General features: G+C 42.6%; 1 protein-coding gene across 22 annotated transcripts in view; it reads left to right on the top strand.

The window, feature by feature from the left end:
• The window catches only part of CELF2 (CUGBP Elav-like family member 2), a gene marked incomplete at both ends in the record, with an annotated part of 490,184 nt that overhangs the window by 434,192 nt on the left and 39,147 nt on the right, over positions 1 to 16,845 (top strand). For 21 of the 22 annotated variants that reach the window (XM_084253948.1, XM_084253950.1, XM_084253942.1 and 18 more), the window contains 3 exons: positions 832 to 911; positions 4,919 to 5,077; positions 8,557 to 8,620. In XM_084253948.1, the coding sequence (XP_084110074.1) occupies positions 832 to 911; positions 4,919 to 5,077; positions 8,557 to 8,620 (303 nt within the window). The remainder of the gene's footprint in view (positions 1 to 831; positions 912 to 4,918; positions 5,078 to 8,556; positions 8,621 to 16,845) is intronic. The other variant, XM_084253945.1, reaches the window with a different exon arrangement.

Below are 16,845 nucleotides of genomic sequence, written 5' to 3'. Positions count from 1 at the left end.
TGTCACGAGAGACATCCAGAGACATGTACATTGTCTTGTGTATGTTGGATTTCAGATCAGATCTCTGATCCGTACCAGAAAGTCGCAACTTTGAAAAGTCATGCAGAATTCATGCAAATAGAAAGTCCAGTGCAGATTTTTAGATTTTATAGGCCCTATGAATATTCTCAGAATAACAGCACTGTTTTTGTTCATAAATCGTAATTATTAAATAGTTTGTACAGGATTTGGGTACCTTTGTTTGCCTTTGAATAGCATTGATGTGTATTTGTACAAACATATATATTTTTAACTACCCAGAAGAGAGTAGGTATATTTATATGCTGACATATTGAGCTCGTGGAATTTATTTGCTAATTTGCCCTTGGTGTGAGAATTTTATTATGTGCTGCCTAAAAATCAACGCTGAGATTGGAAATATAAAGCCCTAATGTATGGATGCCCGAAGTAAAGACAGTCAGCCAAGGAGAAAATGTAAAAGAGCAACTTTTTATTTTAGAAAATGCAAACTAGATCTTGCTAATTTCAAACCCTGTGGCTAAAAAAAAAAAAAAAAAAAAGTACTCAACTTCCTTCCCCTAGTCTCCATTTTAAAAAATAAACTAATAAATAAATAAATCTTTCTGCTTTGGTCAGATTAGCAAGTCAGCACTGTGAGTAAAAAGCAAAATAAGATAAAACCAAAGAGAGAAGTTGTTTATTTTTATGTACTACTGAGAACAGTGTCGTCCTGTGGCAGTTCTCGTAGACTGTGTTGGTTTAACAAGCGTCCAACCCTTTTGTCTTGTTGTTTTTTGTCTTTCCTGCTCCCTGTCCCCTTGTTTCCCACAGGCTGTGCGTTTGTCACATTTTCTACAAGGGCAATGGCACAGAATGCAATCAAAGCCATGCATCAGTCTCAGACCATGGAGGTACTGTATCATCTGCCCTTTCTTTGTTTTCTTTGTGCAAATGATGGGGAATGGTAAAGCAATTCTCTCCTGTGTGGATTGTTCACATGACAATCACAGATTTCAACTTTCACCATCTCTCTTTTTTCATTTGTCCATATTCATTCTCTCTCTCCGCCCCTCCCATTCTCCCTCCCCTCTGCCCTCTTTTCTCCCTCTCCTCTCTCACCCTCCTCTTCTCTCCTCCTCTCTCTCCTTCTCTCTCTGAATTTTTCCCCTAATGACTTGAAATGCATTTAGTAAGACCTTGCACTTGCTCTGCATTATTTTTTGAGCCTTTGATTGCAGCGGCACGGGTCCTGCAATGTAAAGTCATGATGCAATTGAAGCCAAGCATCGTTCTGTACCCAGAGGGTCCAGTCCATCCCCAGCCCCAGTGTGGTACAGATTAAACAGCCCCCACTCCAAATTGCAGCTTGCCCTGTGCTAAATCACAGGGCGCTTTTTTTTTTTCCAAGTGGGGTTAAGTTATCTTTAGTCAAACAGAATTGTGTTTGTGCATCAAGAATGTTGGAGAAAGTTCCGATTTCTCCCACTTCATTCACCCAGTGAAAATGTTCATGTATGAGAATCCCTTGATTTGTCTCCTTACTAAAAAAATGAACAACAAAGAACAATAAAGGCTCAAATTTGATCTCCTAATGAGAGATAGTGGCTTTAGGGGAAGATGAATTTGCTGGTGTGGGTGTTCGCCCACAGATGTAGATAGATGGCTGTGTACTTTTAGTCTGTGATTTGGGTCATGGCCTTTCAGAATTTTGCACAAAAGCATTCCAAGAGTGATATGCTGTTACTTATTCTGTATTGTCTAATAGAGCCATTGGGAGTGCATGTTCTGCTGTATTATGTACACTGTATCTTTGTGTATGGGTGATCTTTTCTGGAGGTGGCCTTGTGGTGTTATCTGAAGTTACGTTTTCACCTTTTGAAAAAAAGAAAATATTTTCAATTTTATTTAATGTGCAAACATTTCTTTCTTGATTGTTTGAGCTTTTTTTAACCTCCATTTGGGGGGAGGGCTTATTTTTTTGTTCGTTTGTTTTGTTTGTTTTTTGCAATGCTGCATCTCCCAAAGCATGCTGGGGGCTAAGTGATCATTACGCGTCATGTTTTGTGGGCAACTTTTTTATAGTGAGCCAAAAAGGTGGGTGGAAAGGGGGGAGAGGAGTGTGCATGGCGTTGTCATTCAGTGTTTACTGTAACTCTTCTGAGTTTTGGTATCAGCATTGCAAAGCCTATTGTCTTTTTCGAACTTCATTTTGACTTTGATATTCTTAACATATCTTATATAATCACTGTCTTTTCCTTTCAGTGCAATGCATTTTTAAGACACTCACACCCCCACCTGAAGGCAAGCTCAGGTGAAAATCTGCCATGATAGGAGATACTTAGCAGGATTTGAAATATCTAGGAGTCGAATCTCCAACTACCTGCAATTACACATGTGATGATTTTGTCCTCCCACCCCTACCTTCTGTGAGGCTGCTCTGTTAAGACAGATCAGTCTGATTTCCAGCCACATTTCAGTTTGGAGATTAAAAGGGAATCATCATTAGAAAAAAAAAAATTTTTACCTGTATTTATTTTCTTCCACATATATGTTTCATCCTTATTTTTATTTCCTATAAGTTAGTAATTTCTCCCTAAACTGGTCTCAGCTTAGATCATTTTTTAACCTGAATTCTTTAGCTCCATTAGAAATACTGCCACCTAATTCGTTCACTCACCACCACCCACCCCAGGAAAGCCACAGAGAATAATGAGATGGGGGCCCATGTTCTTCTGTGTTACTACAGAAGGAAAGATCAAGTGTATAAAGCAGAACAAGGGATGAACGCAACCAAGAAAATAATAGGCTCTCATAATGAAAAGAATCTGCTTAGAGAGAAAGAGTTATATTTATTCTTAAGAAATCCTTGGTCCTTTGTTATTAATATCTCTTATAAAAAAATCAAATTTGGTGTACTTGTTTTTAAATCAGGACATCCATGCTTTAGCAAAGGGGTCCTCCGTCACTTAAACTTCTTGTTTCAAAAATATTGACATCTAAATGAAAAATTATATATTATGTGGTCACATGATAGCTGTGCAACTAAAGTTGTTTTTTTTTTATTAATTACATTATTTTCAGGACTCTGTCTCACATCTTTAACCAAGATGTACTATCTAAGAGATTCGAATTGAAAATGAGGGGATGTTAAAGTTTAAGATAATATGTTTTAAAAATAACTAATTTTTACATTGTACTCTCCATTTCTTCAATCTTTTCCCTTCTTCTTTTTCCCTTCCATGGTTGAAAACGAGTCATTTTTGAACTAGAGTCATTGGCCTAATTTTCTGCTTTGACTTCACTTTTTGGTATTTAAGGAAGGAAGCAAGCACAGTACGTGTACTGTTAGGAGGAGATGCTCTGATTTGGTATGGAGCAAATTTTATGCAACCACCCTTTTCCATACAACATATAAATTTCCATCGTCAGAGTATGTTGCATTTTTTCAAGTGATAAACTACTGAAATATGGAGCCTATGAAGAAAAATGAATGATAGACCTTTTTAAATGGTGGAGATATTCTTTTTATGCAGTTTACTGACATTCTAATATTCAGCACTGTACTGGCTACCAGAGCTGAAGACCCGTATGCTGGGAGTTCAACATTGCAACGGCCTCCTCATTTTTCTCATATTTTTTTGCTAATAACACACATGATGGCCTCACATATTCATGGCTACAACCCCTCTAACTACCCAGGGTGATAAGAAAAAAAATGTAAGTTTATTTTCCAGGAAAAGGAAAAATGAGCCAAAAGGAAGGGAAGAGGAAAATTCATTAAATAGAAATACAAAATTTCTGAGAGGAGAGAGTTCTATTCTCACGCTGAGTTTCAATAAAAGTTGTTTTTTTTTTTAATCGCTTGGCTAGAATTACTTCTTATTACCTCAGCAAAATTTAACAGTTATAATTGTGTTGAAATGTGTAGGCAAGACAGGCTAAGAGAGAATGAGTGGGAAGGGAGGAGAGAGGTTTCTGCTGACTGCTTACCGAGAGGCAAATGCTTAAAGGTGCTTTTGAAAGGGACTTTTCATGCTTGAGGTCTGAGGCCTTATTTTCCCTAATGATTTTACTCTCTCAAACACAAATCCAGCCTCGTTTCTAACCCTTGGCCATTTCTCACCATCGGTCCTGGAAGAAGCTGCTAGAATAGTGAGATTCATTAGGAACAGGAGCCCAGTGGCATCCCCCGGCCATGTAAGGTCTAGCTCCTTTGGCTACAATAGACTTCACATTTTTTGCATTTGCAATTACCCTGGCAATTGAGTAGATGCCACACAGAAGGGAAAGTTTCAGAAAACCTGGCAACCTTTCTGTTGGTCAGTGCCCATGTTCTCCAAATATCTCCCTCCTTCATCCAGGTTCCAAAAACAAACCTACTTCCCCCTGTTATATTGCTGGATCTGTTGAATTCTCACGGTTCCAAAATGCGTAACTGTAAATTGGAACGAGTGAGCAAAAATACACAAATGTGAGAGGTTTCCAGTCCCATTACAGCTCTGCCCCTTTGTCCCCTGATCACACGTGGCGACAGGTACACATGCAATGACAAGTCTTTCAGACAAGGCAACCCTGAAGCTTAGTGAAGGGACATTGCTAAGGCCTCTCGTCTTTCTGACAGTGCTGGGAAGGTTGAAGGAACACATGAAAAGAGGAGGAAAGGCAGTTTCATAATCAGAGCAACAAAGCAAATGGCTTCACTGACCACCAGATCCCCCAAAAATCAATGACAGTATCTGGAATATTCTGTTGGTGGTACTATTCAGAGAAGAAGAAGGACTATCAAATCACTTTAAAAACATTCCAGACTATTCCATGTGCTCCAAGATAGTTTAGAAAGCTAGATCCCATGCTGAGTGTCGTGAGGACTCAACCAGGCTGTAACTCCTTCTTCACTTTCCGATGTGTCTGACCACAGGGCTGCTCTTCACCCATCGTGGTGAAGTTCGCTGACACTCAGAAGGACAAAGAGCAAAGGCGCCTGCAACAGCAGCTCGCGCAGCAGATGCAACAGCTCAACACTGCCACCTGGGGGAACCTGACAGGCCTGGGAGGCCTCACCCCGCAGTACCTGGCGGTAAGTGCTGGACAAGCCAGTCAGGACGCAGGGGCATTGACTTGCCCCCTCAGTGTGCTAAGGAATTCACTTGCAGGACATTTTGAACCTCAGGAAAGTATTGGGATCAGCATGGATGCAGAATATTTTCCAAGTCACCTTGATTAGCAGAAGGACATGACTAATTGAATTCTTGCCTAATGTGGGCTGCGCTAAGTCCCACAAGACCAAATTTCTAACCTGAGTTTCAAAAATGACACGACATCCTGCGTTTGAAGGGGTGCAGCATGCCTTATTATAGGTGACTGTTGAAGGATTCTGAGATAGCCGTGGTAGGGAACGCACCACCTCACAGGTGATTCCAATCCAGAGAGAGACCTTGGATGAAAACCCCTGGGAACTTCCATCCCATGAGCCTCAGCTCTCCTGTGAGACTGTGTCAACTAAATCAAATGTTTCTCACTTTATCTATTTGAAACCCAAACTGTAGTTCCTCTTTCAAGCCTAATACACCCAGTTCTTTCTTTCAGCCTTCCCTTACATTTTATTACTTCCAAGCTTTCATTTTCTAGTTTTTCCTTTGTGATACCAATTTCGTTCACTCTGTCAGCATCTTCATTAAAATACAGTGACCGGAATTAAGATAACTCCCTATTAAGATCGAGACAGCAGAGTAGTCACACCCTAGTGTGAGCTTTAAAATATCTGACCGTACAGTGAATAGAGCTGCATCTCTGAGCCCCATGTTAGACATGAACTAGAAAGCAGCTGACTAGCCAGTATTCCAAGTTAGCACTGATTTTTATTTGAACCATGCTATAAGCAGAACCATTTTTCTACTTTGGAACCTAAGTGCTAGACTTCACACAAATTAATAAAATTTTATATTGTGGGACTGGGCTTTTATTCCAGCCTCTATCACTGTGTGTGTTGGTCAAGAGGGGACCCTAATTCTGTCCTTTGTCACTGTAACTGTCCCTCCGAGGAGCCAGTCATCCATTAGCCTTACGTAGCAGAACCTATCTGTTCTGTCAGATAGCCCTGCCTATGACCTTGAAAGAGGCATTCACCTGGCTGGTTGTACAGGTGAGGAGAGGTTCAAGGAGGTTGCAGGAGTCTGCCCAGGGCTGTGCTGCCACTGCTAGTCAGGGATTCCCACCTTGCCTGTTCTCACTGTCCTGTCTCGCTGCTTCTCTGAGAGCAGATATGGCTCTTGTTCCTTTTTCACCACCCCATGCCCAGTGGGGTCTGGCTTATTACTAAAGCTGTTCATTACACGTTTACTCAAGGAATGAGGAGCACATTTCTCCCACCTCCATCTGAATCATTCAAAGCACTGACCGAGTTTCCTGTCATCTCACCACCTCTCATCTCCACAAAGACAGCACAGAGGATTTCCTGAGATGTCTTGCTAAAATCTCTGTATGTTTCAGCCTATCTTTGTTTTGCTCTATCCACCTAGAAACTTTATGAAAAAAGAAACGAGTCTTGTCTAACAAATTTTTTCCCACACACTTGTGTTTTCCAGTGGCTCAAAGAGCATCTGTTTAATCACACATGCCAGAATGTATATCAGAGATGATGTAAAACACACCTTTCATAGTTTCTAAGGATGCAGCTCCCCACTCCCCCATTCCTGCAAACCAAGACACAGATGTCTGTCCCCGGTCTTCTGGCATATGTCCCAAGCCCCTCAGCTTACAAAAATTCCTGCCACATGTTTCTTTGATCACATCTGCAAATTATTTCTCTACCCTGAAAGTGAATTTATCTCAGCCTCATTTATTAAAGCAGGTTTTTATGCACTCCTAGCGGTGCTTTCTGCTACCAGGGCTTTCATTCCTTCCCAGCCATGTTAGTTCTGCCCCCTTCAATTAAAAGTCTTATCTCTCTGAAAGGACCCTGGGCCTTAAAGCCTTTCCTCCCTCCCAGTTGAGGGGCGGCCTCTGACCCTGGCTCACCAGCGAATGGTTATCAGTGGAAAGAATCCTTGGCAACAGTTTAATGACACTCCCTGTGGTTCCACTTACCTCATTTTTAGGACATATATCCTCTATGTCAATCTCAATTTTAATTTTGCAAAGTATCTAATAGGAGGGAGTAAGGGTTTGCAGCCACAGAAATGGGAAACTCAAGAAATCAAAATAAGGTATTTCTCTCTATCAAATTTGGATAATTCTAGCTTCTGTCTCTCTCTCTTCCTCACTCTCTTCAGAACTGTGGGTAATACCTAGGTAACACAATCTAACAAGTCAAGGGTGCAAGTGAATCTTACAGACATTTTTCTGGCAAGGTTAATCCCCATAATGTCTTTGTACCTAAGACTCAGGTTTAACCAGCCGCTGATATTCTGCTCCACTCAATGCTTTGAAGTTAATTAATTAATGTCCATTTTAAGTCATATCCAATTGTAGAATTTTCTTCTTATTAAACTGAAGATGTCTACAACTAACCAGAGGAATGACAGTGTGTTCTACACAATGTTTTGCAGAGCTCCAGATACATTCTGAGAACTGTTTTTAAAATGCATCTTGATTCTCCTAAGCATATAGTATCACATCATTGTTTCAGTAGCAAGTTAGGTAAATCTATGCTTTTGTGTCTCTTTGTACCTCTCATTGTAGGAGAGAACTGTATGCCTACTCCCATATGCCAGCTATGTCCCATATTGATGGGCTTTCCCAAAAAGAGAATACCAGTAAATCTAGATAAACCTTTATTATAGCATCTGAGTTGACCTGTAATTCAAGTGAACGGGACAAATACAGGACCATTATAGGACATGCCTTTACCTTGTGGCACCAACTATTTCTACATGGGGGGAAGTGTATTTTTCAAAGCTCTAGGGGAAAATGCAGAGACCTCTTCACAGCTATGTTCATTTCTTTGGAAGAAGATACTGACATATTTATAATACTTACTACACATAAAGACTTGTGATATACAGAAGAATAGCAGCGAGCCTTGTGAGTTTTGGCAGGTTGTATGTTTCTCTGTGCCAGTTGAGACCACCATGAAGAGGGTGAGCATTATCTTGGACATAAAGAACATGCCTGTGAATCGGTCCATTTATGTCTGGAGTTATCCTGATGTCTCTCAGTGAATCCATGTGATCTTATAAAGGAAAGTAGAAGAGACCAAGGGATAGACTTTGATTGACAGAGATGAGTTACGGTAACTGCTAGACTGCAGAGAGCGAGCATTAGTCACACCATGTTGGTTTCAATAGATTTAACACCTGGCTGTTAAAGAGACTAAATTGATTAATTGTTTTAAGGCAGCAATGTTATTGAGTTTCCCCGGTGTCTGTTTCTTAATAGCAATTAGGCATTAATATGGATCACAGAGCCAACTCTAGCAAACTTCAATCCTTTAATAGGCAAAAGTGACCAACTATAGAAATGTAAAGGAAACTGGTTGTGCCCCCAGTGTCATCTGGAAGTGACTTTGTCATCTTCTCCACTTTGTTTTGATGGTACACCTTTACCTTCTGTTTGCAGCTCCTCCAGCAGGCCACCTCCTCCAGCAACCTGGGTGCATTCAGCGGTATTCAGCAAATGGCAGGTAAGTCCTCAAACATGCCTTCCCTTCTGACCCTGCTGGTGTCTGCATGTTGGGTGGGCTCAGAGGGCAAAGAAAGGAAGCACAGAAATAAAAGAAGGAAAGTAATTACCAGCCCCCTTCACTTTCTGTCTTAGGTGTTAAAATTAAAATCAGCAGCTCTCCTATACCTTTGGCATCCCAGCAATTATATCTGAATTCCTATTCAGTGTACTTGAGTTGTTTACTTAAAAAAAAAAAAAAAAAAAACGGGGGGGGGATTGATTTACTAGGGAATTTCCAACAAGACTCTATCCAGGGCAGCTAAAATGATTGACATCCTTCGAAAATTTTAATAATGGGAAGTCAATAAAAATGTTCTGACCTCCGTAATGAAAGCCAAGATTGCAGGCCTATCTTTGATACCGTTCGTATTCCCTTGATAGCCACAGACAATTAACAGGGTTCCGTTTTTACTTTAGAAGCCCAGTTGAGAGACTTGTGCATCAGAAGCTTTCATGGGAAAGTAAAATCTTTGTTCTGGAAAAAATCAAAGTGTGACTATATTTGAAAGCAGGCTCGTGAAGGAGTCCTTTTCATAATGAGCTGGGTGCACAGTAGCTGAGGTGCAGCATCTTGTGAGAGGTCACTCATAGGGTGTCACCTTCCAGATTGCTTGGTACCCCAACTTACCATGGGCTGGGAAGCAGCCTGTCCCATAAAACAGAACATAGGTACTGCCAGCCTGCTACGAGGAGCCAGGAGGAAGCCTTTCCCTTGTTTGATCCAAAAAAGATGGGGGAGACAGGGCAAAGAGGAGGAAGAGATTTGAGGCATATTAGAATCAAGCAGTTTGTCTTATTCAAGGACGCCCTGAGTCAATGCAAGGAAACCTGAATGTGCAGAATAAAAGGAAGACGTCTCTTTCTCTCCTTATGAAAACTCCATTATTCTCATTTCTTTTCTCCCCCAAATACATATCTTTGGATTTTTTTTTTCCTTGTTTCACTTTGAATGGATCCAGAAAGACTTCTGATGAGCGTACATAGGTTTCTCTGCGCATTTCTCTGCTTACCAGCCTGCCCTTCAGTGTGGCCTCACAAGCTAATGGTAACTTGTCTCACTGGACACATCAGCCTGCAGTAAAAATATTGCTGAATTATTCGTTGCACTTTAAATCTGCTGGTTCTGTCAGCTTGTTCTGTTATAGTGTGTTGGGGGTTACTAGAAAAAAATAGATTTCCAAATGATAGTAGTTCAATCAATCCATGCTGCCTTTATGAATACAGTTTGGGAAGCTGGCCTTGAAGCTAAGAATCACATTGGATGGTTAGTTTATTTTTAGTTTTGTGAAGGGAATTGGGAGACATAAGTAAAATATTCAGGGAGTTTTCTGTGTTTTTAAAAGAAAAAGCCTCCAGATTGCAAGCACTAAAATAAATGCTGAGGTTTATCACATTTTCAGCCAAGGCAGGAATTTTTTTTCTTCTAAGAGCCTAGGCCCACACAGATTCAAAATTAGGCTCTTTCCTGAGAGAAGGCCCTAGGCTTTCCCATTCCCACATTGGAATTATGCAAAGAAGATCACTGGGTTTTGAGGCTACTGTCAAGTGTGTCTTCCCTGATGGACAGAGCACCCTGTCAGTTTTCATTAGACTCTGTTCCTCTGCTTGACCAGCTTCAGGTCGGGGTGTTCGTATTTACATGCTCTGCGTACGGAGAAACCATGGGTATTTGGGAGTCACCTTAGTGGGTGCATGGAGCAGATGGCATTCTGCAAAATGCTCTGGGCTTTCCAAAACAGCCCTTTCTCAAACCTTCAACATGTTAAATTGAGCACGCCAGTCTGCACAGGCTATAAGTTCCAGTGAGGAGCAATCTTTTATCTACCATTACCTTGAATAGAGTATAACGAGGTAGATGTCAAGTCTCTGCTTGGCAGTTTCTAGAAAGGTTGACCTTCATTCCTATAGATAAACAAGTCTCATCTTCCAGAAAATTGGAAGCATGATGGTTTCGGTATTTATTTCTTCAGTAAAACTATTTGGCCTCCTGCGCACTAGTCTTCTCCTCAAAGTAGTGCCTGCCTTTTGTCTCTGCCTGAAAGCTAAGCCAGTATTTTCAAATAAACAAGGTAGGTTGGTAATAGAGGTCTCTTCCTACAGAAAGTGTCTCCAGCTCCTCCAATATGGGAAGGATGTGCCTCTTCCAGGTTCCCCTGAAGCTCTCTAATCTTAACTTCTTCCTTTACTTCTGAATATTCCTTAATCTTCCTGCTCCTTGCTATACTCTGAGCTCTGAGAGGACCTGGCCTGGACTAATAGACTCAGCCCTCCTGTTTCTAACCGGTGTTCGTGACTGTTTTTGACTCCAAATTTATGTTTTGGAGTCATTCCTAATGGACTGTACATGGAATCCTCAGTGATTAAATTAAGAAATTTGACATTAGCCTTACTTATAAGCCCCATAACAAGTCAACTATCTTCACAAGTGAGTTGTGGAAGATTTGGAAATGAAGAACTTGTACAGTATCAAACATGTTATGGAGCATGTGGCATATAACACATCCAAGGGAAGTGATGTGCAGGAACTAAGCAGTCATCCATCCCAGCTCCACCTGAGGTTGGCTTGCTTGTTGAGTGATTGAGATTGTGGCCTGGTGAGAGTAGGCACCTACACAATTCAAATCCAGCTTTTACGTCTCACTGTGCCACATAATAACTCCACATATAAAATTCAAGCACTCCAGCTTGGAACTCTACCACCAAACAGAGTGAAATATCATTTCGGAAACAATAATATTTTGTTGTGAGCACCTCTCAAAACATAATGGTCTGTCCCTTCAGGAGATTGAGGTTTATTACCAGCATCTAAAATGGCTCATTTCAATGAGTAAAACACTTTCTGCTTGAGGAGAAAATAAAATAAAGCAAAAAAGAAACAGAAAAATTCTAGATGACAAGTTGCTAAGTACTTACATCAATAAAATCAAATGAGACATCTGTATTTTTCCCAGAAAAAAAGTCTTGCCATTTTCTTTTCAAACCAAACTTCAAATGTATTTCATGATTTTATAAAAAGGAAACCTTTACTAAACATGGAATTTAAAAGCAGGAAATAGATTAAGATCCGAATCTTTATAATCTGGATGCCTTTATGTGTGTATTTTGCACATCCTTGAAGTTCATTGATTTTATTTTCCTTCTTAAAACTTCTGATGAAAGCATGTCTATATCTCATTCAGCTGTGATATTTCTTCCATGAATTTCTGAAATCTTAGAAAGCTGGGGTATGAGTTGAGACTAAGAGTCTGAATTTCCTGAAGAAGAAGGGAAAAGTGACTCTTTTACTATTAATTCTTTATAACAATTGTCATCTCAAAAGAGCATCACATTTCAAAAAACAAGAGTAGTTCCATTTTGTCTTTAACAGAGCCCCTAGAAGGAATCATGCTATTTATCCTCACAGCCTGCCAAGGCCAAAACCATCATTTTGTTCCTACGTTACAATTTGAGAAACTGAAGTATGAAGAAATTAAACAACTAAGTAGCATGATATGGATCAGGATGCAGAGTTCCCAAATACCACACTATCTCAGGAGTTAAGCAATCCATTTTTACAGGTGGGGCAACTGAGACTCAAAGAGGTTAACAAACTGGCCCACCATCTCTAAGCTAGTAAAAGGCAGATCCAGCTCAAACAGGGCCAAACCCTGAGCTCTTAATGGCTCCCCAGCTTGTAAAACAGCGCTGCCCATGTGGACAGATTCAGATTTGTTTTCGTAAACACCCGTTACAAAGACACGGCTATATACAAACAGGCCAGATAACACGGAGGCTCTGGCAGTAGATAAACAATGCAGAGTGAGCCCCAACGCTGTTCAAAAAGAAGCAGCTCAGACTAATCGGAAACTCAGTAATGGCATCGCTGCCTCCTGTCACCCTGGACAACGTTTCAAATTTATTGAATGGTTTGCTTTTTGTTAAGGTCATTTTTTTCTTCTTCGCAGAGGGGTTGTTTTATTAAAGAAATTATGGAAGTTATGAAGCGATGACTGAAAACAAGTATATGTGATAAAGCTGCTTCTGGGATGCAGTGCAGTTGGTAGTAATTCCCTTTCAGAATATCTGCTCTCAATTTTGAAAGTAGCAATAAAGCAGTAGATTACAAATATTTGCTGAAAACAACAAAACAGCTACCCTGTCATCACTTAGAAACCCTTTTCAAGACTGTTAGAATGTTGGTGACAAGCAGAGAAGAGGGCTGGGGCTGAAGACATTTATTTGCAAAGACAGCACATTGGTGGGCCGAGAGGGTCACATCAGAGACCCTCCCAGAATTGTGAGGTGTGTGCACAGTGGACCCACAAAGACCCCGAGTTCTTCCCAGAGCTGAGTCTCCCACCCTCAGTACTACAGACACTTCCTGCGAATGTGCTAATAGGCCTTATGAGAATGTTCTATAACCTCCCATCTGTCACTTTTTAACAGACCTGATTGGCAAGCACTTGTAACAACTGACATCTGTTCTCGCTTATTGATATGCAGATTTATGGTAATTGCTATGAACAATAAGACACAAAATTACCTAAGGTGAACATTAAATTAAATTTTCATGCCCTTCTCCTTATAAATAATTTTTTTAAATCTTAAGTTTCCAGTAGGCATCGTGCGCATCTGTCTTGTACAAAATACGTCTTCGTTTTGAGATAGATTTTCCCTTCCTGAGTAACGAATGAAAAGTTGAATCCCTGAATTCCCAACTTTCATTTCCCATCTTCATCTCCGCACACCGTGGGATTTCACAGAACTTAGTTAAATGTTTTGAATTTCCGGTCACCCAGATCGTCACCCCTGGTTTCTTTTTTGCGGGGGGGGGGGGGGGGGGGGAGGGGGGAGGCTCATCCAGGCAGAGCCCTTATGGCTTTCAAAGTGATTGTTTTTCTTCTCAGAAAAGAGCCTGTTTGCCAAGCCCAAGCCAGCTCTCTGGTGGCGCCGCCCGCTCTCCGTCTGGTGCCCTTTCAGGATTGTCGAGTGGGAGTCGAGAGAAGGAGAAAGAGGAGCTGGTGGGTGGAAAAGGAGGGGGTTGAGAAACAGGAAAGGACAGGCGTGTGCAAACACACACACACACACACACACACACAAAGAGAACCTAAAATATGATTTCAAAGTGAGCAGGAGCAGAGACACCCCATCCCACCCCCATTCAGCCAGCCTGTGAGTCCTCTGCCCTGGTGGACCCCAGTGGGGTAAAATGAAGGCAGTGAATTCCTGGGGAGCAGGCTGGGTCTGAAGTAGCAGCATAGGGTACTGGGAAAGGGTGGTCCAGTTAGCAGGTTGGGGGTAAAACTAAAGATCCATCCTCACAGAGCTTCCCAGGTGGTTTCCTTACTTGGGGCATTTTCCAGAAGCATCGAGTCCCCCATACTCCCTCAGTAGGTAGAGGTGGTACTAAGAGGCCAACCACAGTGATGAGGACTCCCTACTGTGGGGTCACGGGGGACAGGAGAAAAGCCTTCAATCCCCAAGTGTCTACTGTTCCCTGAAGGTGCAGAGGCCTTCTGCCCTGTGAAAGCTTCCCAGGGTTATTCCTGTGATACAGTGGAACAGCATGTAGAGGACCCAAGAGCAGCCCAGGCCTGGCTTCGCTGCTCATGGGAGAGACTGTCTGAAGGAGCTTTAGGCCTCCGCCAAGCCAGGCACTCTGAGGGGGACTCTTGCCTTGGTTGCCTGAAGCTCCATGCACAGACCTGCAAGGGGCATAGGGAGGCTGTCCTGGGGACTCCACGTTTCTGCTGCCTCAGTTTCCTGGCCCTGCCATGGAGCCTCCCTCAGTTTCAACCTGTAGCTCAGATGTTCTTGGAGACTCCCTGGCCGTTTGTCTTTTGCTGGCTTATTGGTTTGCACAGCTTCGTTCTGAACTGGAGAAAGCTGTTTCCTTTAATTCTTTTTCTCTCTTCTCTGACTATCTGTGTTCAGCTCTATTTTCATCTGAATCCTCCCTTTTGTCACTTCTCTGCCCCAACCCAAGCCTCACTGATGAGAGAATTTGGGTCTCATTCAGCTTATCTAAAGAAATCAGAGGCTCTTAAACATTTTAGGGTCTACCACCAAAAGTATTTGTTCACATTGCACACATGATTTTTCACAAAATTATAGGGGGTTCCCCCCGAATCCCTGAATTAAGGTGACAACCAAGGGAAACAGCCACATAGATGCAAAGTGTCAAAAAGAGACCTGTTTGTTCACTGAAGAAGCAAACCCTGTGATCTGGGACATCTGGGATCCTGGTAATTGATGGGAAAGGAAGTCACCTTAATAACTTAAAGGATTATTTCAGTGACTTAGCTACATAATCCGCAACTATAACATGGAGTATGTGGTTGTGACAAGGTAGCGGATTCAGTTCCCTCCATGATGGGGCCTGGTGCCCATAAACCAAGCAGAAAGCACCAGTGTGGATGCGATCTCCGGCCAGCATTTCCAACAAGCAGGACCAACACTGGGCCAGCTGGACACAAACCCCTGTTGGACATTCACAAGCAGCCAAAGTGGTGAAAGTTCCCTGAGGCCCCAGCTGCATATTTTTTGAAACACTATGTCCTGCCAGTCCCTCCCCTGTCAGTCCCTCTCCCATCACCCCCCAAAGACAGTGAGGAGGAAGAGGGACGAGAACTCCAAATAAAAAGACAGAGGGGCACAATAGGGAGGCCAGCTGGGAGGGGAGAGAAAGCAGACTCCCCTGATGGTTACCCAGAAGGTGGGCCTCTCCATACCTCAGTATCCTGTTTGCAACCAGCACAATAACATCACCTATGTCACGTGGGTTTGTTAGCAATACTGAGTAGGGTGTGAGAGGGAGGTATGCCTGGCACACTCTACTCTGAGCAACACTGTCATTATCTAAGTTACTTTTATTGCAGTTATTATCCAGCTAATAGAGCTTCCTTGGCACTAGGCACTGATGTTCTTAGAGCTTGTGTGCATCGGAACAGTTACTTTCTTAACCCTCTAGGTAAGTTCTTTCAGTCTCTCTGCTTCCTTTGGCCCACATTTTCAGCCACAGTTGAGAAATCAGAAGTGAAGGCAGCCTGCTTAGGGTGACACATGTTGACAGGAGGCGAGGCAGACCTAGGTGTCTGGGAGCAGGGCTGGCAGCTTCCAGCTCAAGAACCAGATCCAGACAGTCATCATCCCCCACGGTGCAGCCCCCACCCCTTCAGGTGCTTCAGCTGCCCAGAACTCCCCTGAGCTGCCCTCTCTCCCCCTCAAACCAAGCACTAGTGAAAGTGAGTTTGAGTCTGGGCCTGTTTCCAGGAACTGAAGTAGAAGTCTTTTCCCTGCTCCAATGTATAGCAGCCTCCAGGAGAGCAGGGACTATTTCCTGCTGAATCCTCAAAGTGGTGCCCAGGGTCTGGCCCATCTTGGCCACCCAGTAATGGAAGGGTTGGCAAATGGTTGGGCAGGAGGATGGATGAATGGATTGGGCACACAAGCACCTGTGGGGGCCCCTGCCTCCTGTCTACTCCTTCCCCTTCCTGTCTTCCTTGCCCTATAAATCTCTCAGATGCTGAGGATCATCGTGGCTTCTCCTTTCCACGCTCCCTCTCTGCTTCCTCTGGCCCACGTTCTTCCTTTCCTTGCAGTGTGGGATGGAACAGAGTGAGCCTCCAACCCTTTGGCCTTTTTAGATGGAGGCAGGGTAAGGCCAGACAGGATGACAAGCTCTCAGGTGGCAAAGTTTAGGAAGGAGAAATGTAGAGGGGCCACTGAGGAGCACACACGAGGCCTCAGCCCCCAACTTCCTGTGGGAGAGGGCAGTGGAACAGAGAAACTGAGAGCTGGTGGCTCGCCCGCAGGACCTATGCCATGTGTCGGTGGGTGAGAGGAATACATGGGGTTCTATTATCTGTTTGCAGAATGGATTGCCAAATGGTTTGGGGACACAGTCAGTATTTGATGATGTTGTGCATACTGCAGAACTAACAGAGTAGAGAAAAAAACTAAAAGGTTGGTTAGGTCTGTAGTAGTTTAAGAAAACTTCACACTGTTACCTTGCTTAGTCATTCTACGTAGATTTGTCCACCACCTAGTATGCTTACAGCTGTGTGTGTTGACGTGAACTTGAAAATGAATGGCAAAATCTCTGTCCTCAGGAAACATAGTGTCTCATTGTAAAGATAAGAAATACATGCAAATAATGTCAAAGTAGGATATGATGAATCCCACAAGTGTTAGACTGCAAGATAA

The sequence above is a fragment of the Talpa europaea genome, assembly GCF_964194135.1.
Source record: "Talpa europaea genome assembly, chromosome: 14".
Classification (NCBI taxonomy): domain Eukaryota; kingdom Metazoa; phylum Chordata; class Mammalia; order Eulipotyphla; family Talpidae; genus Talpa; species Talpa europaea.
This window is presented reverse-complemented; position numbering and strand designations above follow the sequence as displayed.